Source organism: Dasypus novemcinctus, chromosome 25 (genome assembly GCF_030445035.2).
Source record: "Dasypus novemcinctus isolate mDasNov1 chromosome 25, mDasNov1.1.hap2, whole genome shotgun sequence".
Classification (NCBI taxonomy): Eukaryota; Metazoa; Chordata; class Mammalia; order Cingulata; family Dasypodidae; genus Dasypus; species Dasypus novemcinctus.
Window position 1 is genome coordinate 17,081,907 of NC_080697.1, and position 22,647 is coordinate 17,104,553.

Below are 22,647 nucleotides of genomic sequence, written 5' to 3' on the forward strand. Positions count from 1 at the left end.
TGCTCCGTTCCACTGAAGGGCTACGTCAAGGTTGGGCTCCAGCCCATTTGGGGGTGAGTTTGGGTTGTCACTGATGGGCAGGGCTGGGGACGCGGGAGAGGACTCGACGTGGGGGGAGCACGCTGTGGCCTCCTCCCCAGGGAATCCTGGGGTCCGGCCGAGGAGCGGATGGCACGAGCCCTCTCCCAGCTGCCCCTGCGATGGGGCTGGGGGAGGAGGCTCGGCCAGGCGGCCTGGTTCCCGGGGGTCCTGTCCCTCTCTTCCGGCCTCAGTGACCTCATCTACATGTAAGAGGGTTGGTGCAGAGATCTCTAGAGCCTGCCGCAGTTTTCTCGAGTCAGGAGCTAGACTTAGTTCAGTACAGTTACCCCCTTTCAAGGAAGGCAGGGATTTGAAGTCAGATCCACCGAAACAGAGGAAGGGTTATGCATGTGTATGCCTGCATGCACATGTGTGTGCATTTGTGTGTGCGTGCATGTGTGTTTGTGTGCATGTGTGTGAGTGCATGCATGAATTTGTGAGTGCGTGTGTGCATGCATGCATGCGTGTGCGTGGGTGTGCACGGGTGCATGTGGAGTGGGGTGGGGAAATGTGGGGATGAGCTGCATCTGAGATCAAATGCACAAACACACAAACAAACAAACACACAAAACACAAAAACCAGCACAGAGAACAGATGTGAAGTGGACAAACTGGGAAAGAAAATCCTTAGCAGTAGCCAGGGACAAAATAAAACAAAGTCAAAAAGGAAGATCTCAACAACGAACCCCAAGGCAGCCTGGGGAGAGGAAAGCCTGCGACGGTGCCTGAGCCTTGAACGCATTTTTTAAAAAATTTATTTTTATTTATTTATTTCTCTCCTTTTCCCCTCCCTCCCCCAGTTGTCTGCTCTGTGTGTCCATTCGCTGTGTGTTCTTCTGTATCCACTTGTAGTCTTGTCAGCGGCACCGGAATCTGTATCTCTCTTTGCTGCGTCATCTTGTTGTGTCAGCTCTCTGTGTGTGCAGCGCCATTCCTAGGCAGGTTTCACTTTTTTCAAGCTGGGCAGCTCTCCTTACGGGGTGCACTCCTTGCACGTGGGACTCCCCTACGCGGGGACACCCCTGCGTGGTGCTGCACTCCTTGTGCGCTTCAGCACTGCCTGTGGTTTGAACCCTGGACCTCCCATGTGGTAGGTGGACGCTCTATCTGTTGAGCCAAATCTGCTTCCCTTGAACGTCTTTCAGTTTTTCCCACTGTAACGTACACTCTAGATTGCGAAGCAGGTGAGCATATGTGCGCGTTGGGCCTTCCCTGCTTCTGAACAATGCACACCGTCTTCATTCTAGAAGATCTTCACAGCCTCAGACGTGGCTGAGCTCCAGGGTCCACAGGAGAAGCAGAGCTCAGTCAGGACGGGGGCGGGGGGTGTCCTCTGGATGGGGTCAGAGTTCGACTGTGCGCGAAGGGAAGGAGGCCGAAGCCCTGGTGCTTGCTAGTCCCCGCCGCCTTGTTAGAGAGGAAGTGGGAAGGGTGAGATGGACCCTCAGAATTCAAATACCAGAGCTCTGTTTTCAAATGTGGTGAAACCTCAGCGACTCTAACTTAACTCCTCTTAGAAGTTTAAAAGAGGAGAAGAAGTTGCTGAAATAAATCAATCATACAAGAATAGTAGAAAGACCAACTTAGTAAGAAAACACACTGTCCTCAAGCACTTTTTTTTTTAAGGTACCGGGGCTGGGGATTGAACCTGGGACCTCAGGTGCAGGAAACGGGCCGGCATTCAACCACTGAGCCACATGGGCTCCCCTGAGTTGGTTTTTTCATTTGTTTGCTTGTTTGTTTTTGTTTTTAGGAGGCTTTGGAGACTGAACCCGGGACCTCCCATGTGGGAAGCAGGCGCTCAACCACTTGAGCTACATCCGCTCCCTCGGGCACGTTTTAAAAGCCGCTCTTCGGGAGGGGATGCACAGACAGTGGCAGGGACCCTTCGAAAGGTCCCCAGGTGTTAGACCAGAGCCGGAGGACGTTCCAAGCAATCCATGGGGATCACTAGCCCCCACCTGTTTCAAGTTCATTTCCAGTTAACATCTACCGCACTCAACGCCAGTCTTGCTGACTTTTCAGCTTCACTTTAAAAGTCTTTCAGACAAAACCATTTAAAATTCCAATATTCAATCGGCTTTCTTGCCCACAGGGAAAATTGAGAGAATCAAGCTGAAGAGAAAGAAAATAGCCGCTTTGCCTCAGTGGAGAGGCTTCTGTGGACAGGCAGCGATGGAGGGTAGGCCAGGGACGTGGAGACCGTCCTCCCCCTCCCGAGGCAGCTGCTCCCGGGATTGCTGCATTGTTTGGTTTGAGTCCCTAAACGGACCTTGACAAACAGCAGAGTCTGGGCTCACCAGGTCATGACCCTGGATCCGCATAGCCACCGGAGGGGATCCGGAGTCTGCAGTGTAAGAGAGGCTGTTTAAAATGTCAATTGCAGCTCTTCTCCTAAGAACAATGGCGAGCTCCGCAGCTTGTCGCCTGCAAGACTGAGTGCTGGCCTTCCATGTGACATGAGTTTAGGGTGGAAAATGTCCCAATTGAGCAAAATAACTCACTCATCCAATTTACCCTGCTAGAGCCAGACCTTGGAGAAAAAGCAGGTGTGTAGGGACTGAGCCATCAGTGGGCTCAGTGTATTCGTTCCTGCCACCTGTCGGGCTCCCACTGGGTCCTGGTGGCAGGGGTAGGGGAGACAAAGGTCACTGGAATCTGTACGCTGCCTTGAAGATGCTTATTACAATCAAGAAGGGTGCTGTGCCGGACGTGCTAAGCTGTTATATGGTTATCTGCGCACACGCTTATATAGATGCCTACGATTTTAGAAATGGAAAATAAGTGTGGACAAGGATGCGGAGAGATGGGAACCTCGTGCATTGCTGGTGGGAATAGAAAATGGTGCAGACTGTGAAAATAGTTTGGTGGTTTCTCAGGAAGTTAAACATGGAATTAGCATATGACCTAGCAATTTCACAACTAGGTATATCCCAGAAGAATTGAAAGCAGGGACTCAAACAGATATGCCAATGTTCATAGCAGCATTATTCACAAGTGCCCATCAGCGGATGAGTGGATAAATAAAATGTGGTCTGTCCATACAATGGAATATTACTCAGCCATAAAAAGGAAAAAGGTTCTGATACATCCTACAATGTGAGTGAACCTTGAAACCATGAGGTTAAGTGAAATAAGCCAGACTGGAAAGGACAAATATTGTATGAGTCCAATGATATGAAATATCTGGAATAGGCAAATTCATGGAGACATAAAGTATATTTGTAATTACCAGGGGCTTGGAGTAAGAACTATTGCATAATGGGTGCAGCTTCTCTGTTTGGGGTGATGAAAGCCTTAGAAATAGATAGCAGTGGGAGTGGATGTGGCTCAAGAAGTTGAGCACCTGCCTCCCACATGGGAGGTCATGGGTTCAGTTCCTGGTGCCTTCTAAAGAAAACAAGCAGAAAATGAGCAGACAATGAGCAAAAACAATGAACAGACGAACAGCAAAATCAACAAGCAAAACAAAGGAGCATACCTCCTGAAAACCTTCTTGCTCAAATGTGGCCTCTTTCTAAGCCAAACTCAGCATATAAATGCACTATCTTCTCCCCTGGCATGGGACATGACTCCCAGGGATAAGCCTCCCTGGCACTGAGCACCAACTAGCAATGCATCTGGAAAAAGAACTTGACCAAAGGGGAAAAATGGTAAATACAAATGAGTTTTTATGACTAAGAGATTTCAAAGTAAGTCAGCCACCAAAGTTTCTAAAGGATGGGAGGGGGAAGAATAGGTGTAGTAAGGGGTCATTTTTGGGACATTGAATTTGCCCTGCATGATATTACAGTGACAGATATAGGCCACTGTATATTTTGTTATAACTTACAAAATTGTGCGGAACAGAGTGTAAACTATAATGTAAACTGTAGTCCATGGTTAGTGGCAATGCTTCAATATGGGTTCATCAATGGTAATAAATGTACCACACTAACAAGGGATATTGTTGATGTGGGAAATTGTGGGAAGGTAAGGAGTGGGGTCTATGGAAGTCCCTTATATATTTATGTAACATTTATGTAATCTAAAGCTTCTTTAAAAAACAACAACCATAAAACAAAAGAGCAAACAACGAGCAAACAGACAAGGGAGCCAATAGCAACAACAAGAGATAGCAGTGATGGTTGTGCAGTATTGTAAATGTCATCAAGAATTGTACCCTGAAAAATGATTAAAATGGTGAATTTTATGTTATGTATGTTTTACCACAATTTTTTAAAAGGCTATTATATTAGACAGAATTTGGTTGTTGGCATGTAGAAAGTACAAATAAGGTGAGAACACAGGACAAGGAGTCCTGGCTCTCAAGTTAGTGGAGGAAGGCTTTGCAGAGGCCTGGCATTTACACTGAAGATCAGATGGAATCTAGAAATGCAGAGGGCCTGGGGAGATGCGGGAGATGTGGGAAAGCCAGGCAGAAAGAAGAGTGGGAGCACATTTGAAGGTGGGGAACAGAGAATGGAGGGGAACGGAGCCTCGAAGGAACTGGGCATGGGACAGGTGAGCTTTGATGGTGACAGGGAAAATGGAAAGGGTCTGCCCTCAGGCAGCAGCCCATCCTAGGGGGAGCTGAGTGGGAGCCTGGGGTCCTGAGGGGGCTCAGGGCGGGTTGGGGGCGTCTAACCAGGAAGGAGAAAGTGCCGAGGACAAACTTAGGGATGTTGTGCTCTGCCCAGGACCAAGCGCTCTGGGCTGTACCTCAGCACGATGTTGCCCCTGGATGAGCTGAGAAATAGACGCAACACCCTTTGCCTGTCACTCTTATTCCCCTGTGATATTTAAAATCAGCCAGGCCTGGGAGGAGGCTGTGCTGTGCCTTCATTCCACTCCTCCTCAGCGCCCTGCGAGGAGGGGCCCTGCGGGTCTCCCTTCTCCCCAGTTCACACCAGTCCGTGCCTTTCTGAAGACCAGCGCCCCCACAGTGTGTGGGGACAGGCCCAGACAGCCCCAGGGCAGGGCAAAGAGCAGGGCCGGAGGCCTGGCGTTGGCTGTCCAACCCCTTTGGCTCTCTGCCATCACCTGTGAGCTGCAGGCGAGGATGCTGGCCCCGCCTACATCCTGGGATGCTGGGAGTTTCCCAGGAGCCCTTGTTTCTGGGAAGGGCCAGTCCAGCCCTTTACAAGCACAAAGGAGCCAAGTGGTTAAGGCTCCAGGGCCAGAACCCAGGGTTCAAACCCCAGCTCTACCGCGTCCTGCTCTTGCCTTTGAAGAACTTGTCTGGTTTCTCTGAGACTCAGTTTTCTCATCCGTAAAATAGAGGAAATGATGGTACTTAGAACAGCACCTGATTCATTTTGATGACTCAGTACGAAATGCCAATTATCATTCTCTGATAGCTTCCTGTTCCCTTTAGACTTTTACGTCCTAGATATAAAAATGGTCTCCTTTATAGGGCAATCCTATTTGGTAGCTTATTTTTAGTAGAGTATAATTAGAAACTTAGATAATTATTTTCTTATCTTTTTGAAATACTTTTCAAGTTTTAGATATGTTAGGTATGATCTCTTTTTTTTTAACGGAGGCAAAATTTACATTCACAAATATTAAGCGAACAATTCAATATTCTGACAAATACACATGCCTGTGTAATCACCACCCAGCCAAGAAATAGAATATCCCATTTCCTCAAAATGTTCCCTCGGGGGCCTTTTCCAGTCAATTTGTACCCTCCATTGGTTACCACTACTCTGATTTCTCTCATCAAAGATTATTGTGCCTATTTAGAGCATCTCTCCATAGAATATATTTTCGTGTGTCTGGCTTCTTTGGGTAAGTGTAATGGTTTGGGGTTTCATCCATGCAGTTGCATAAATCAGTCATTCCTTCTCTTTTATTGTTGGCTAATATTCCACGGTGGACTATACCACAATTTGTTTATCCATTTTCCTGTTGGTGGACCTGGGGTTGCTTGCAGTTTTGGACTATTATGAATAAAGCAGGCATGAACCTTCTTAGACCTATGATTCCACTGCTTTTGGGGAAATGACCTAAGAGTGGATGATAGATGTTTAACTTAATAAGAAATTGCCAAACAGTTTTCCAAACGGTTTGAATGATTTTATATTCCCATCATCAATGGAAAAGACGTTTCGGTTCTTTCACATTGTTCATCCTAGACAACATTTGGTAGGGTATCAGGTTTTAAAACTTTAGCAATTTTAGTGTATATGAAATAGTATTTCATTGTGCTTGTGCTTTGTATTTTCCTAATGACTAATGGTGTTGGGAATGTTTTCATGTGCTTAGTGGCCATTTGTAGATCTTAGTTTATGAAGTGTCTATTCAAGTCTTTTGACCATTTTGAATATTTGATTGCCTTTTATTAGCAGGGTTTCTTTATAATATTCTAACTACAAGTCCTTTGTCAGATAAATATATTGTGAATATTTTTTATCCTGTATGTAGCTTGCCTTTTCATATTCTTGATTGTGTTTTTTGATGATAGTGTGTTTTTAATTTCGGTGAAATCCAACTTATCAATTTTTTGGCAAAATTTATTTCTTAGTTTACTGCTTATTTAATGTTTCCCTTAAGAAATCTTTTCCTACCCCAAGAATATAACAGAATATAACAAAGACATTCACCTGTATTTTCTTCTAGAAGTTTCCATCTTAATTTTTAATTAATTAGTATAGGTGGGAGTTGAGATTCAGCCTCTCCTCCCATATAGTTGTTTCAGATATTTAGAAACTTGGTTGAAAATTAATTGACTGTATATGCATGGGATTTATTTCTGGATACTTTAATCTGTTCCATTGGTCTGTGTGTCTCTTCTTAAGCTAAGTCCATACTGCCTTGATTCCTATAACTTTATAGGGCATCTTAAAATGAAATGGTGGGAAGCGGACTTAGCCCAGTGGTTAGGGCATCCGTCTACCACATGGGAGGCCCGCGGTTCAAACCCCAGGCCTCCTTGACCCGTGTGGAGCTGGCCCATGTGCAGTGCTGATGCGCGCAAGGAGTGCCGTGCCACGCAGGGGTGTCCCCCGCGCAGGGAAGCCCCACGCGCAAGGAGTGCACCCCGTAAGAAGAGCCGCCCAGCATGAAAGAAAGTGCAGCCTGCCCAGGAATGGCGCCGCACACACGGAGAGCTGACACAACAAGATGATGCAACAAAAAGAAACACAGATTCCCGTGCTGCTGATGACAACAGAAGCGGACAAAGAACAAGCAGCAAATAGACACAGAAAACAGACAACCGGGGTGGTGGGGGGGGGGGAAGGGGAGAGAAATAAAATAAATTTAAAAATCTTTAAAAAAAACAATGAAATGGTGTGAGCCCTTCAACTTTCTTCTCCATTTTCAGGGTTGCTTTGGCTATTCAAGATCCTTTGCTTGTCTATATAAATTGTTAAAAAGTTTATTAATTTCTGAAAAATAGCCTGTTGTGATTTTTGTTGGGATTGTGCTCAATGTATAGATCCATTTGGGGAGAATTGATATCTTAACAATTCTGAGTCTTCTAATACATGAACATAATGTATTTCTCCATTTAAATGGCTTTCTTCTATTTCTTTCAGCATTTTGTTGTTATTGTTGATTTCAGCATGGAGATCTTTCACGTTTTTAGTGAAATTTATTTATAAATATTTTATTTTTTAATGCTGTTGCAAATGTAACTGTTTTTAAATTTGTATTTTCCAATTGATGTGTTCCTAGTAGTAGAAATATATTTATAAATATATTTTTAGGGCGGTGGACTTGGCCCAGTGGTTAGGGCATCTGCCTACATGGGAGGTCTGTGATTCAAACCCCCGGCCTCCTTGACCTGTGTGGAGCTGGCCTGTGCGCAGTGCTGATGCGCGCAAGGAGTGCCCTGCCACGCAGGGGTGTCCCCCATGTAGGGGAGCCCCACGCGCAAGGAGTGTGCCCTGTAAGGAAAACCACCCAGTGCGAAAGAAAGTGCAGCCTGCCCAGGAATGGTGCCGTGCACACGGAGAGCTGACACAACCAAAAGAAACACAGATTCCTGTGCCGCTGACAACAACAGAAGCGGACAAAGAAGAAGACGCAGCAAATAGACAGAGAACAGACAATCGGGGTGGGGGGGAGGGGAGAGAAATTTAAAAAATATACATATTTTTTTATTACACAAGATGTGAACATACAAAATAATCATGCACATGTGTAGAATTCCCATATAACACCCCTTCACCAACATACCACACCATTGTGGAACATTTAGAAACACGTTTTTGTATAATAATTGTGTATCCTGAAACCTTGCTAAATTCCCTTGCCTATTTTCCATGTCTTCCCTTTTATTTACTTTGTGTTTAGTTTGTTCTTCTTTCATAGCTTAAGGCAGATACCTAGATCATTGATTTTACCCTTTTCTTTTTTCTGCTCTAAGTACTTAAAACTTTAAATGTTGATATGTTGCATTTCCATTAGCATGCCGTTAGAAATATTTTCTAATTTTTCTGGTGTTTATTTCTTTGACCATAGGTTATTTAAAAGGGCGTTGTTTCATTTCCAACTAGTTGAGGCTTTTCTAGATATCTTAGTTATTGATTCCTAACTGAATTCCATTGCGACCAAAGAGCATACTCTCTAAGATGTCAGTCTTTTGAAATGTACTGAGACTTGTTAAATTGCCCAGCATAGGATCTTTCTCGGTAAGTATTCTACGTGCCTTTGAGAAGAACGTGTATTTTTCAGTTTCAGGGTATAACACTCTGATTGTCAATGAGGGTCAAAGTGGTTGAAAAGTTTGTCAAACATTCTGTATCCCCAGTGATTTTCTTGTCTAGTTATTTCTGATTATCTCTTATAATAATGTACCGAACACATCTTCAGTTTTATGAGAGGTGATGACAAAACAGAATTTGAATGAAGACATTCGATTCACAAATAATCGTCCAGGAAAGCGGTTTTTCTTTCAGTTCTTTAAATAGCTTACGCTCTGAAAATCACTAGCATTTCCCAGAGCCAGGCTTGGGTTACTGTCGCACCAGGGAAGAGGGCCCCATTTCTCAGGTAGATGAAGTTCTGTCTACTTTTAACCCTTTCTTTTCTACAAATCTTATTCAAATACCCTTTCTGCTTCCACACCTGTTTCTTCTCTCTTCCCCCTGTTAGCATCCAGGTACACATGGTAGAAACTCAGGCTTGGGTCAGGGGCCCGTTCAAGAGGCAGAGACAGGACAGCCACATCTCTGGTTTGGCTGAACCTGTACATCCTGCCAGGTGCCCACTCAAACTCTGACTTCGCCACATAACTAAGTGGTAGCACTCATTCCCATTTTTCAGAAATAGCCGCAGAGGCAGAGCGAGAGTGTGGTGCGTCCCCTTGAGCCTAGGACAAGCTCAGCCCCATGCTCAGCAACCGCCGAGCCCTAGGTTCCCCCACTGATGTGACAGGTGGAGGAGCTTGTGGTCCTAGTGATTCACAAGCTGCGCAGTGTATCAGCTCTGTATCAGGCACTGGGAATAAAATGAGGCATGACATGCGGGTGACTCATTTTATACCCTCAGATGGGGTAAAAATGTTGTTAAAACTGCAGTCCCGAGTGTATCTTAAACCCTGGCTTAGGAAAATAAAGCCGGCGAGGGAAAACTGACCTGCCCCTGAGCAGATGAACCCTTCTGCTTTGAAAATAAAAGGTAGTTGAGGCAGACAGCTGAGCCGGTGAGTAGGGGGTGGATCAGTCCAGCCAGGAGGCAGACAAGGGGGTGAAGGCGAAAATCATCCCTCATTCCCTGTCTTAGGAGGCCTTTGTGGAATTGTGAGAAAACCAGGTCATGGCCGGGTGCTGCAGTCACAGTGGCGGCTCTGCAGTGAGCCCCGCTATGACCAGCTGCCCTGGCTCCACGAGCAGGCGATGCCCCTTCCTCGCCCTTCTACTTCAGCTCTGTGCGGGGAGCCAGCCAAGGCGCCCGCCCTGGCCACATGTGTATACTCCCCCTTGCCATCTCCACGCCCGGGGTGTCATCCCCTGGCAGGAGTTCAGAGGAGCATAAGCTAAGGCCCTGCCCTCCAAATCCCCGCGCCCCCCAGGGCCACAGCCTACACCCCTCTCCCGGCTCCCAAAGCCCGGAAGGCTGTGCACGCCAGGCCCGAGCTACCTGGACCCCTGCTCACCTGTGCAGCTCGGTCCAGTCTGTCCAGCCTGTCACAGGTACCGCGCCTTCCCCGAAACCTCCCCAGCCACTGGGCGTGAACCCTCTCTGGGGCACCCACTACGCTGAGGCCGGTTTCAGGCTTCCTGCTGGACATTCTCTCCAGGGGACCCGCTGGCCCCTGGGGCACTGCGAGCCCCCCTCTCACCCCCCATCCCGCTCCTCCCTGGAGGCTCCCCGTCCCGCCCCGGGGGACCTCACCATCACCCAGGTACCGAGCTCCAAATCCAGAGCACCCCTGTCGCCTCCCTCTCCCTCACTCCGGGGCTGCTGCCTCCCTCCGAATGTTGGCTGCGCCCCCCCCACTCCATCCCCACTGCCCCCCACCCCCCGGGCTCTCAGCCCTCTGCCCGCACCACCGCCCCCCAGCTGCTTCCTCACTGGGCTCCCGGCCTGAAGTCCTGAGCCCCGAATGTTCTTTCTAAACCTTGGGGTCCATTCTCCTTCAGCACCTCCCCTTCGCCTACAAAACAGAGTTCAAACCCCACGACGTGACACTGAAGACCCCCGCCCCACCCCGTGTCTGGGCCCCAGCCCGCCCTTGAGCCCCTCCCCTCCCCTCTCCTGCCCCAGCCTCAGGGAGCACTCACGCTCTCCCAAGCCCGGATGTCTCCCCCAGACCCCCGACGCCTGAAACGGAGTGGCCTTTTGTGAGTTTCATCCTCACCCAAATCCTATGATCCCGCAAGGCCCGGCCCCAGTATCGCCCCATTTCCCCGCTTAGTAAAACTGGCGCCCCGGGGAAATGTGTGGTCTCACTGGTATCAACCAAACGCACTGCGTAAACGTACCGAGTTAAACTACAGCGGACAGGATAGTAGGAGACAGGATGTGGGTTGAGAAGGGGCAGCTGAGGCTGAATGTAAGTAGAATGTTTAATAAGCGGAAGTGTAAAAATCAATAGAGTTGATGGTAGCACATTATGATGATTCCAACATGGCTGATTTATAAATGTGATTGTGGCCAAAAGGGATAGTCTAGGGACGTTAGAGATTTCTGTTAATTGAAAGACAGCTAGAGGGAAGTGGACGTGGCTCAACTGATAGAGCGACCGTCTACCACATGGGAGGTCCAGGGTTTGATACCCAGGGCCTCCTGACCCGTGTGGTGAGCTGGCCCACGCGCAGAGCTGCCACATGCAAGGAGTGCCATGCCACGCAGGGGTGTCCCCGTGTGGGGGTGCCCCATGCGCAAAGAGTGCGCCCTGCAAGGAGAGCCGCCCCATGTGAAAAAAGCGCAGCCTGCCCAGGAGTGGCGCCGCACACACAGAGAGTTGACGCAGCAAGATGACGCAACAAAAAAAGAGACATGGATTCCTGGTGCCACCAAGGGTGCAAGCAGGCACAGAAGAACACACAATGAGTGGACACAGAGAGCAGACAATGGGGGTGGGGGGTGAGGGGAGAGAATAAATAAAATAAATCTTAAAAAAAAAGACAGCTAGAGATTAATCTAGGGACTGTATAATATAGTGATTTCAGTGGTAGATGACGATTGTGGTTAATAATACAAAAACCAGAATGTTCCTCTATTACAAGGTATTAAGAAAATGGTGATTCATGGGGAAAATAAAACTAATATAACTTGTAGATTACAGTTAACAGTAATATTGTAATATTTTTGTAGCAAAGGCTAAGAAGGTATTATATCAATGCTAAAAGGAATATGGAATTTAGTTTTATGAGATGTGAATATGATTAAGCTTTTTTTTTTCATTTTCTTCATTAGCGAGGAGACCTTGGTCATGTCATTTAACTGATCAGTGCGCGTGTATTCATCTTTCTGAGAAACAATTGAGTTTGTTTTCATGAGTGAATAAGATAAATGTGCCCCTAAGACATTCATCTGTACACTTATATTTTGAAACTGAAATGGAGTGTACTAATTTTGATAAAAAACGACTCCTCCCAGGGCCCTGCCCCTCCCTACCCCCTTCCTCTAGTTGGCTCTGCTGTCCCAGGGCGGGCAGCTTTCGGGGCACCGGGGCTGCTGGCCCCCCACCCCCTTCGCAATGCCCCTCCTCCACCTTTTCCTACCCAACTCTGACTCACCTCACCCCACCCCGGGGGGCCTCCGGGACCCCCTGCCAGAGCCGCCTTGACGCCCTGCCCCTTCCCGTGGCTCGGCCCCGCCCTCCCCCAGGGCCTGGCGTAGCCCCTGGCCCCGGCCTGGTCCGCAGTGGACTCACACCGGGAGGAATGGGAGAACCGGTGAGGGAAGGGGTAACCCCGGGATGAATTTCACCCAACCCGCAGTGGCCCCATAAAACACAGTTAAACGCAGCTTTTGAGAAATTGCGGTAACTTTTATGACATTCGTGAGACAATTAGAAATGTGATCACTGGCAGAATGTTGGATGGTCGTAAGGAATTGTTCATTTGCCAAGGACGTTTTTTGAAGAGTCCTTATCTTTGATCACAATCTACTGCATATTTACAGAGGGAAGGGTATGGGGTTGGGAATTTGCTTCAAAGTAATTTGCGATGGAGGATGGGGACCGATGAGCAGGGCTGGCCAGGGGTCGGCTTTTGAGGCTGGATGGAGGGAACCGGGGGTCCTCACACTGCTCTGCCTACTCCTGTATTTGAGGTTTTCCATTCTAAAAATTAAAAAGGAAAGGAAAAAAGGGAAGCGGCTGTGGCTCCATCAGCTGGGCTCCCGTCTACCATATGGAGGCCCTGGGTTCGTGTCCCGGGGCCTCCTTGTGAAGGCAGGCTCACCTGCCAGCACCGTGGAGAGCCAACTCAGCAAGGTGATGCAACGAAAAGGGAGACAAGCAACAACGCAGAAGAGTATGCAACGAATGGACACAGAGAGTAGACAACAAGCAAGCTGCAAGGGGGGAACAAATCAATAAAAATAATAAATACAGACACAGAAGAACGCACAGCGAATGGACATAGAAAGCAGACAGCACGCAAAAAACTGCAAATGGGGCGGGGGGGGGGGGGTGGGATTGAAAAAAAGGCCCTGCCCTGGCGGTGGGGGCCGGGGGAGATGTTCTTTTATGTTATGGGTCACAGGGGCTGGGATAACCGAGGCTTCTGCTTCAGGGCAATCATCCGCCCGTCTGCTCTCAAGCACATTTCCAGCCGCAGCTTTGCGGGAGCCTTTGTAGCGTGAGAGTTTCACTGTCATTCCCACGTCACGGAACACGCTCCTCTCACCTGGCAGGAGAGGCTGGGAATTTCCAGGGCGCTCTACAGGCTCCCCACGGCACCCTCTGGGTGGGGCAGGGGAGACCCTCCTACTTCCCACCTGGGGAGCTGGGCACCCCGCACTGGCTAGAGGGTGGGGTCAGCCCCCCCGCTGGGACCCAGGGGGTGGGGGGAGTGAGGGAGGCAGGGGGGACTGCCTCCCCGAGGGTTCTCTCTGTCGCCGCCTGGGGGCCGGACCTTCCCCCAAAGTGGGACAAGACCCTCCCCACCTCCTCCGGGAGAGGACTTGCCGGGCGGGGCCACCTCCGCAGGCAGACGCGCACCGCAGGAGCATCTCGGGGCTGGGGGCGCTGGGTGGGCCGCCCCCTTGACCAGGGATAACCAAGAGGTTTCCAGGTGGAAGTCTCCTTTGCCTCTAGAAGGAGAGCGCTCCTCCTCCCCCACTGATTGGGGAAAATCAGTGTACCCTGGAGCCAGGTGGTCCAGCGGCCATCCCAGGAGGGCGGTCCCGTCCCCTGCGCCCGTCACCTCCCCCGCGTTCCCGCCCCCCTTCCGCCCCCTCCTGCACCCTCAGCTCCAGCCAGACCTCCCGGCTTCCCAGTGGTGCGCGGCCTTGGCCTTCCCTCCCCCCGCCCCTGGCAGGGCCCCCCTTCCCCAGCAGCCCTTGCTCCCGCTCCTTCTGCGTCTCCGAGTGCACAAGCAGGGCCGTTTGTCGGGCTCAGCTTAGATCCCTCGCCTGTGTGCCGCCTCCTCTCCTCGAGCGAAGGCGCTTCTGATCTCAGGTGCCCTCAGCAAGCTGCCGTCCTCCCAGCGTCGCTGCACCCCTCAGCACCCCTCAGCACCCCTTGGCCCTGGAACCCCCCACCTCCCCCACCCCCCCCACCCTCTAAGCACACCTTGGCCCTGGAACCCCCCACCCCCACCCCCTACCCCCTCAGCACCCCTCAGCACCCCTTAGCCCTAGAATCCCCCACCCCCTACCCCCTCAGCACACCTTGGCCCTGGAACCCCCCACCCCACCCCCTACCCCCTCAGCACCCCTTGGCCCTGAAATCCCCCCACACACCCTACCCCCTCAGCACCCCTTGGCCCTGGAACCCCCCACCCCCACCCCCTACCCCCTCAGCACCCCTTGGCCCTGGAATCTCCCCCCACCCCCTACCCCCTCAGCACCCCTTGGCCCTGGAACCCCCCACCCCCACCCCCTACCCCCTCAGCACCCCTTGGCCCTGGAATCCCCCACCCCCTACTCTCTCAGCACCCCTTGGCCCTAGAATCCCCCACCCCCTACCCCCTCAGCACCCCTTGGCCCTGGAACCCCCCACCCCACCCTCTACCCCCTCAGCACCCCTTGGCCCTGAAATCCCCCCACACACCCTACCCCCTCAGCACCCCTTGGCCCTGGAACCCCCCACCCCCTCAGCACCCCTTGGCCCTGGAACCCCCCACCCCCACCCCCTACTCCCTCAGCACCCCTTGGCCCTGGAACCCCCCACCCCCACCCCCTACTCCCTCAGCACCCCTTGGCCCTGGAATCCCCACCCCCATCCCCACCCCCTCAGCACCCCTTGGCCCTGGAATCCCCACCCCCACCCCCACCCCCTCAGCACCCCTTGGCCCCCTGCGTCCTGCACCACGGCCCCGCCTCTGCCAGCACCGTCTCTCCTGCCCTTGGACTTCGAGGTTCCGCGTTCAGCCCCACCCCCGGGACGCGGCAGGCAGCCGTGCTCAGCGGCGGCACAATCGAGGAAGGGGAGGCCCGCGTGCTTCCCACATGTGGGGGGCTGGGCACCCCAGCCCTGGCTAGAGGGTGGGGCCAGCACCCCCCTGGGGCCCAGGAAGGTCTGCGGGGCTGGGAGGTGCAGAGGGAGTCGGGGCCTGCACCCTCTTCCCATTCTCCATCCCCCTTGAATAGAAAGCTGGGGGATGGGGGTTCCGTCGGGGAAACCGAGTCACAGAGAGGCAGTGCCCCGGGGGGAAGAGGACTTCGGCCCAGGAGGCAGAGGCTGCTTCTTATGCCTTTATATGACCAGGCCTTGGGCTCGGTGAAGCGCTCGGGTAAGTGCCTAAGAGCTGATCCCCGCCCTCATGGGGCTCACATTTTGGTGCAACTACAGAAACAGTGGCCTGTTTCTAGAATACAAAGTGCCGTAGCAGAGCTGTGGGAGGAGTCAAAGTGACGTCCTGGAGGACTTCACGGAGGAGGTGACAGGCTGGGCTCTGAGGGAGGGGCAGGATTAAGGGGGGGGGGGCGCTGAGTAGAGGGTGGGGGCCGTTCCAGGCAGAAGGAGCAAGGTGCCTCCTGGCTGGCAGGTGTGAGGGGGCGTGGCCCGCTTGGGAATGACAGGAAGGTCAGCACGGTGGGAACCAAGTGGGGCGGGAAGAGGGGGTGTAAAGGTCAGAGGTCAGCTGGGGGGGGACCTGGACAAAGCAAACCTTGGTCCCAAGAGTGAGTACCTGGAGATGAGATCCGGACCCCAGTGTCACCCGTCTCGCACATAAACCCCCCTGCGTGGCTTGGTGCGAGGGACCCCGGAAACTCAGGCCAGTCCTGCAGGCGCGAGTCCTTGTAAACAGGACCTTTGGTGAGGTCACTTCAGGGCAGGTGTGGCCAGCTGACCCAGGGTGGGGCCTCATCCTGTCACTGAATCCTAGAGGGACGGTCACTCAGGCCAGAAGGATGGAGTCAATAGATCGGAGAAGCCAGGAGAGGCCGCCACGCGCACTGCCACGTGTCAGAGAAGCCCAGGACCGGGGAGCGCCGCAGCCAGTCCCGGAACGCCACGGCCTCCCGAGGGAAAGCATCTCCTCAACGATGCTTGATTCTGGACTTCTCCTTGCCTCGAAACATGCGCCAGCTGGTTCCCAGGGTGTCAACCAATTCATTGCATTGTATTTGCACCAGCAGCCAAGAAACAAAAGCACGGCGCTAACCCAACCTTTGGAGAAGGCCCTGTCCCCTCTCAGCCCCCAAGGCCGCCGTGGGGAGGGCTTGGGGGAGAAGGGAGGCGACGGGGCTGGCCCCAGACGGGCTGTGGCTCGGCTCCCTGGCAGAGCAGGTGTCCACACCTGGGGGCCTGGGCGGGCCGAGTGCTGGACGGAGCTGGACTAGAAGAAGTTGGAGGCCCTGGGGCCCCGGCGTTGGGTCGCTTTATGACTCATGCTAGGAATTATTTCAGGAGTTGGAAACGGACACCCCCTGAGCTGCTACTGCCTCCTTTTGGATCGTGGCCTGTGGGCAAGACAACTCCGTCCCCGACAGCCCGTTGCTGATTCTTGCCGCAAGCCTCTGAATTAACGGGGAATATCATCTCCATCTTACTGAGGGGAAACTGAGGCTCCGGGGCCTTTAAATACAGCTGGGAATGGCTTTCTGGGGCCGGGGCCGGGCTGCTGGATTCTGACTGACCCAATGAGGACTGTGCAGAGCAGGGGCCGTGTCCTCAGCTCCATGGTGCCAGGCCTGGCCCAGGCCACAGATGCCAACGGGTTTGGCGACCAGATGCATAACGGCAGGATGGAAGCGCGGCTCTTGGTGCAGCAAGAGCCAAGAGCCGGGGAGAGATTGCACAGTGAGCACTGAGTGAGCCTGAGAGTGGGGTGGGAAAAGAGGGGTACGTAGGCACAAGGCCGGAGCTTGCCAGCCCACATGGAAACGGGGACCCGGGTTCTCGGGGAACATTTTGGCTGGGCCTCTACAGAGCAGTGGCCAGGCCCGACTGCTCCTGGCACAGGTCAGGGAGCCCCCGGGGGTGCTCTCCTCTCCCTTTCAGAGCTCCCGGGGTGCCTCTCTGCTCACTCCAAACTGGCAGAAGCAGGAAGCTGGGCTAGAGAGAAGACCCAGGGGCCAGCAGTTGTCCCCAAGGAGAATCAGCAAGTCCGCCTCGGAAGTACATCAATCATTTGAATGCTTTGTCCTCAAATTTTTCCATACCTTTCGTCTTGCTCCCGTAACCTTGTGAGGTGGGTATGTTATCATGCCCATTTTACAGATGAGGAGACAGAGGGTCAGAGAGGCGAAGTTAAGTGGCAGAACCCAGGTAGGGCCCAGGGTGTCTGGCCTCCTATCTGGGCCGTTCTGCACTGCAGCCTGGTAGGGGTCTTTCCTAAGTGTCCTGGATGGCACAGCACAGAAAACCAAGCTTATTTCAACCCGTCACCTGGAGCCACTGACAATGGTCACAACTCACCAAGGCTCCCCAACCCAGGCAGCTGCTGGGCTTCACTCAAGCGGCCAGCGTCTCCTCCTGACTGCTCGCTAGTCTCTCTTTTCTTCTGCAGCTTATCTGCTTGAACACTAGTAGCCACTATGCTAGGAGATGCCGTGGAACATTCCAGAGTGGTCAGATCCCTCTGAATTGCTATTCGTGTTGGTCTTTCGGGGCGCCTGTAGTTGTCACCTGCTGCCTTCAGCCAATGAATGGCTTGGGCACTCTGGTGGTTGTAAAGAACTTTTCCTGGAAACCTGCTCGCCATCTGCCTGTTCCTGCTGCCCAAGCCCCCTCCCCAGGAGCGCTGCCTGCGGCCAGCTCCTGCAAATGCCGAGCCTGCAAGTCGATTTCTAACTCAGGCCAGGGAGGGCCGTTTGCCAATAGACTCATCCCTGTGTGTCCCTGGGTGGGGTGCAGCTGGGGGCATCAAGGAGGGCTGCAGCTGAGAGAGGGTGCTCGCCTCCAGCCGGACCCAGCAGGCGATAAAGGAGCGCCAGGATTGAGCAACCAGAGCTGGGGCCACCATGCCTCGCCCCCTCCGCTAAGGTCCCACGGGTCTCTTTCGCCCTGTGCCTCACTTTCTCTGCCTGCAGAACGGGCCTGGACTTGTGCTGCCTGTTCCTGTGCTGTAAGAGCTGCAGCCCCAGGGTGACCCAGAGCTCACGCGGCCAAACTGTGCGATCTGTCGGACACTGGGACATGCTTTGCTGATGAGAGGGTGCCTTTTCTAAAGGCAGCGTGAACTGGCAGGTGGCAGGCGGTGATCCAGGGCGCTGCGGAGAGAGCAGTCCCTGGGCTGGGGTGGGAAGCCACAGGCAGCCTGCTCCACCTTCCCTTGCCGCCTGCAGGAGAGACAGAGCCGTCCCCTCCACCTCTGCCTGTCCCCATGAGCAAAAGTCTGCGGCGTGGACCACCTGTGGCCCTTGTGCCCAGAGCCGGCCCCATGGGGAGAGGCTGGAGGGCAGGTGAGCCTGGCGCCGTGGCCCCCCCTCCCCTCCCGGGGCCCGGATGCTCACTTTGCTCCCTGATATGGGGGGGGTGCTCCCAGCTCTTCCCCTCTACCCCATCCCGCGCTCCCTGGGGAGAAGGGGCCCCATCTAGGGAGATCCCCCCGGCACCCAGGGTGGGGCTGCAGCCAGGCAGAGGGCGAAGACGGCCTAACCCTGGCCCTGCCCTCCTCCCTAGCCTCCTCCACCGTCCAGAGGCTGAGACCCAGCCCGGCCCTCTGGCTCCTGCTCCCGCTCTGGGCTCCAGGCTCCCTGAGCTCTGTCAGCTCTCACACTGCAGCCTTGACGCCAGCTCTTCCTCTGCTTGCACTTTGCTCACCTCCTCACCTTGCTCTGGTCTCTCATCTGAACTGTCTCCTCCTCCTGGAAGGCTTCCCTGACCACCCCCATGCCACCCTGGGTTGGGGTGCCGCCCCTGTAGCCTGTGTGCTCTGCCTGTCCCCACCTTCGCTGTGTCACACCCTCTGCTCAGAGGTCCTCCTTCACCATGGACTGGGGGTCTCAGAGGAAATGGCCTTGGCACATAGTAGGTCATAATTTGTGGTTGCTGAGTGCATGTGTGACAAGAAGCTGGGAAGGCGACCCTCAGGGGAGAGGCTGCTGGGGTTCCTGGGGTCAGGAATAAAGGAGAGGAGCCAACGGTGTCCCCCTCCAGCCGGGACCCCGAGAGCCAGTGGCTGCCCTGGTTTCTAGAAGCTGCTCTGGGTCTGCCAGGCTCCAAAGGAAACGAGCCTCTGGGAGGAGAGGGAGAGGAGGAGGGCGCTCGGGGGGGCTGCAGGGCTGGGCCCCTCATCTTGGGGCCCTTGAGCCCAGGGGGTGGGCTCCTTGCTCTGCCTCCCCAGAACCTCCGCAGGCAGGGACCTGTCGCCCCGCACGTTGGCAAGTGCAAGGGGACGTGCTTGCAGATGCAGACACAGACACCTGGGGACCCCTCAGGTTCAAGAAATCAGGACGGCCACTCAGGGCTGCCCAGGAAACGCCTCGTCGCCGGGACCCAGCTGGGAACTTTCCCCAGCCATCGTCCGCGCCCCGCTCCCGGCCCGCCTCCAGGGCCGGGTACAGCCCGAGACAGGGGCTCGCCTACCTCGGAAAGTCACTTTGGCGATCCGGTCGCCGCGGCCCCGCAGCTCCGTGACGGTCTTGAGGTGGACGAGCAGAGCCATGCTGGCGCCCCCGGGCCCGGCGGGCAGGCGGGAGCCGCGAGGGAAGGAGCCCGCCCCGCGCCGCGCTTCCCGCACACCCCCGCGCCGCCGCCGCCTCCTCGGCCCGCGCCCCCTCCGCTGCAGCCCCCGGGGACCCAGGCCACCCACGACTTGCTGCGTCTCAGCCCCGCCGGCCCCCGCCCCTCGAGTTGTCAGCCCGGCGTGCGGGTATCTGTGTGTGCGTGAATGTGTGTGTGCGGGTGCGCGTGTGCCGCCAGCGTGCAGCCTGCAAGTGCAGACTCTGGCGGCGGCTGTCACCCAGCTAGAGCCCTGCCCAGCCTCAGGTGTCACCCAGCCCCTGCGGCGGAGGCTCGGCCCGCCCCACGCCTCCCGCTGCCAGGCGGGCTCTGCTGCCACCAGGAGGGGGCAAGAGCATGGGGGCGTGGGGCCGGGCGAGGGGGCCTGCCCCACGAGCTGGGTGCCTGGGAAGCTGCCGTGGCCTGCTGGGGCCTCGCTCGCAGCTGAGTCCCCCGTGCCGGGCTACCGGTGCCCACAGGTGCGCAGGCACCTGGCTGGACCCGGCCCGCTGCTCGGGAAGGCTGGGGCTGTGCCATGCAGAGAACCCTACCCAGGGCTTCCTGGTTCGGAAACTGGGATCGACCAGGCAAGGTCAAGGCTGTGCCTGGCGGCTGGGCACCCATGCGGTTAGGGCTCTAAGAGGTAGAGGAATGTTCCCCCCACCCCACCCTGCCCTGGGATCCCTGGCCCTGAAGCTCAGGGGGTGGGAGAACAGGGTTGCTGCTTGAGGGGAAGATGACTGGCCATGCCTGGTTCTGAAGGCAGCCGAGACTTCTGTTCTACTGAGAACAGCCGAAGAAGCCCAGGTAAGAGGAGATCTGGGCTTCCTCCCGCTCCAATCAGCTGCCTGAGGCCCGAGAAAGGGTTTCATGGGATGCCCAAGGGGACAGCAGAGGGGACTGTCCCCTCCTTCCAGTCACCAGTCCCCGGAGGGGCTCACAGGAGAGGAGCCCCGGGGGCGGGGACTCCTGGGCCTGGAGCCTTGGCAGGAAGGCTGCCTCCTGGCCGCTCTTGCCCCTTGCTTTGGGTGGAATATGCCCCATTCCAATCCCGGCCTCCTCCTGGCCGACTCCGTTCCGACTGGACTTAGCCCAGCGGGTGCCTGTTCCCCGGAGCTGCCTCTGCACCCCCACCCCCACCCCGGGCTGGGTTAGGAGTCTCCTCTGTGCTGCCCCTGCCCGCCCCATCTCGCTGCATCGTGGGTGGCTCTGTTTGGTTTCCCCCAATGACCGGGACACCCTGGAGCACAGCATCCTTCCATCCCCCAAGCCTTACAGGGGACCCCGTGCCTGATTGGATGCCCAATAAATGTTCACAGGATAAAAGGTCTCCAATTTGGAACACGGTTTAAGAAGAGAAATATTATAGTTTCCCAAAGTGGTAACAAGAGGTGACTTCCTGTGCATTCTGCAGTCCAAGTGAGCCGTAGGATGGGACAGGAGCCTTTTCTTACCCCCTTCTAGCTGTTTCCTTGTTACTATGCCCTATTTCTCTTTGATCTTTTTCCTTCTCCCGCTTTCCTTCATCACTTCCTGCTCTCCGTTCTCTCTCACTTCTAACCATGTTGGATTAAAGAATATTTTAGAATATCATATAAATGCAGGTGGATGTCGAGATCTTTTTAAAAACCAGGCAAGTTCCATGTTTCTTTAAAAAACTAAATTCACTAGCATTTTCCATCTGGGAGGTTGCTAGGTGGTCTGTGTTTATGAGGCTTGATGGCACCGATAGAGGATACAATCTGTCTCCCCCCTAGACTCCCCGATGGCTTCATGGAGACTGGAGCATCTTTAAGAAAAAGCCCTTAACAAGGAGCTGAGGTTTTCGGAACCTCAGTTCCCATGCCTCTGAAAGGGGAGCATTTCCACCTGCCAACCCTTAGCCCCCCTGAGCTGAGCCAGCCTGGGCATCTCAGGGGCCAGGCACTCACCAGACCCTCCCGAAGCCAGGCCAGAGCCCACGTTTACATTTCCACTCTACTGGCCATTTGGGTGACTCCTGGTGTAATTTAACATTCATTCAACAAACGTTTACAGACCTCCTAGTGTGCTGGGGACTCAGGGATGACTACGATGGTAAGGGGCCCCAAACGGAAGAGACAGATGGATAAGAACACAGATAATTAGATTGCAGGGCAATGGGTGCCATGAAATGGGCCACTCAGAGGACCGGGGGTGGGCAGGGCGGGCAGTGCCCTGGGCTGGGGCTGGTTGGGAAAACTTTCCTCCAGCACATGACACCCGAGCTGGCCTGTTCCTCAAGGAGAATTTAGAAAACTGCAGCTCTGATCAGATTTTTGAAGGGTGGGTGGCGATTCCTTCTGACTAGTTCACAGCCGTGCATTTATCTCCGACTCCTGCTCCTCTCAGACCCCAGTTTTTCTGCTTGCTCGGCCTCTTGGAAGCTTGTGTGGCTACCCCCCAATTTCATTGTTATGTGCCAGAGAGCGCCTTGGGGGGACTTCTGATCACAGCAGCAGGCTGAGTTCTCATTAGCGCCTTGTGTCTTCATCAGCTGCGGTTTACAGATGAGACTGTGAAGAAAATGCTTCCCTGGGACCTGCTGCCCGGCAGGAGGGATGAGCTGGGAAAGCCAATGTGCAGCGGCACAGCTGATCAGCACCCGGGCTGCTGCAGGGGGAGCTGCCCCTCCGAAGGCACAGCACGGGTCTTGGAAGCCAGCAGCCCTCCCCCAACGCCTGGCCGGGACCCCACACCTCCAGGGCCCTGTGCAGGTCACTGGGGAATCTCGGGGCGCAGGTGCCCACAGGGGAGGGAGCCACTATTACCAAGCTAACCTGGCAGTGGACTTCAAAGGTGTCGGGATTGCCTGGGGCCCAACCAGA

At 54.2% G+C, this 22,647-nt stretch overlaps 1 protein-coding gene across 1 annotated transcript in view; it reads right to left on the reverse strand.

Moving 5' to 3' along the window:
- The window catches only part of OTOF (otoferlin), a 116,358-nt gene extending 96,613 nt beyond the window's left edge, over positions 1–19,745 (reverse strand). The window contains exon 1 of the mRNA XM_058287741.2: positions 19,667–19,745. Within this exon, the coding sequence (XP_058143724.1) occupies positions 19,667–19,745 (79 nt within the window). The remainder of the gene's footprint in view (positions 1–19,666) is intronic.
- Positions 19,746–22,647: the final 2,902 nt, after the last annotated feature.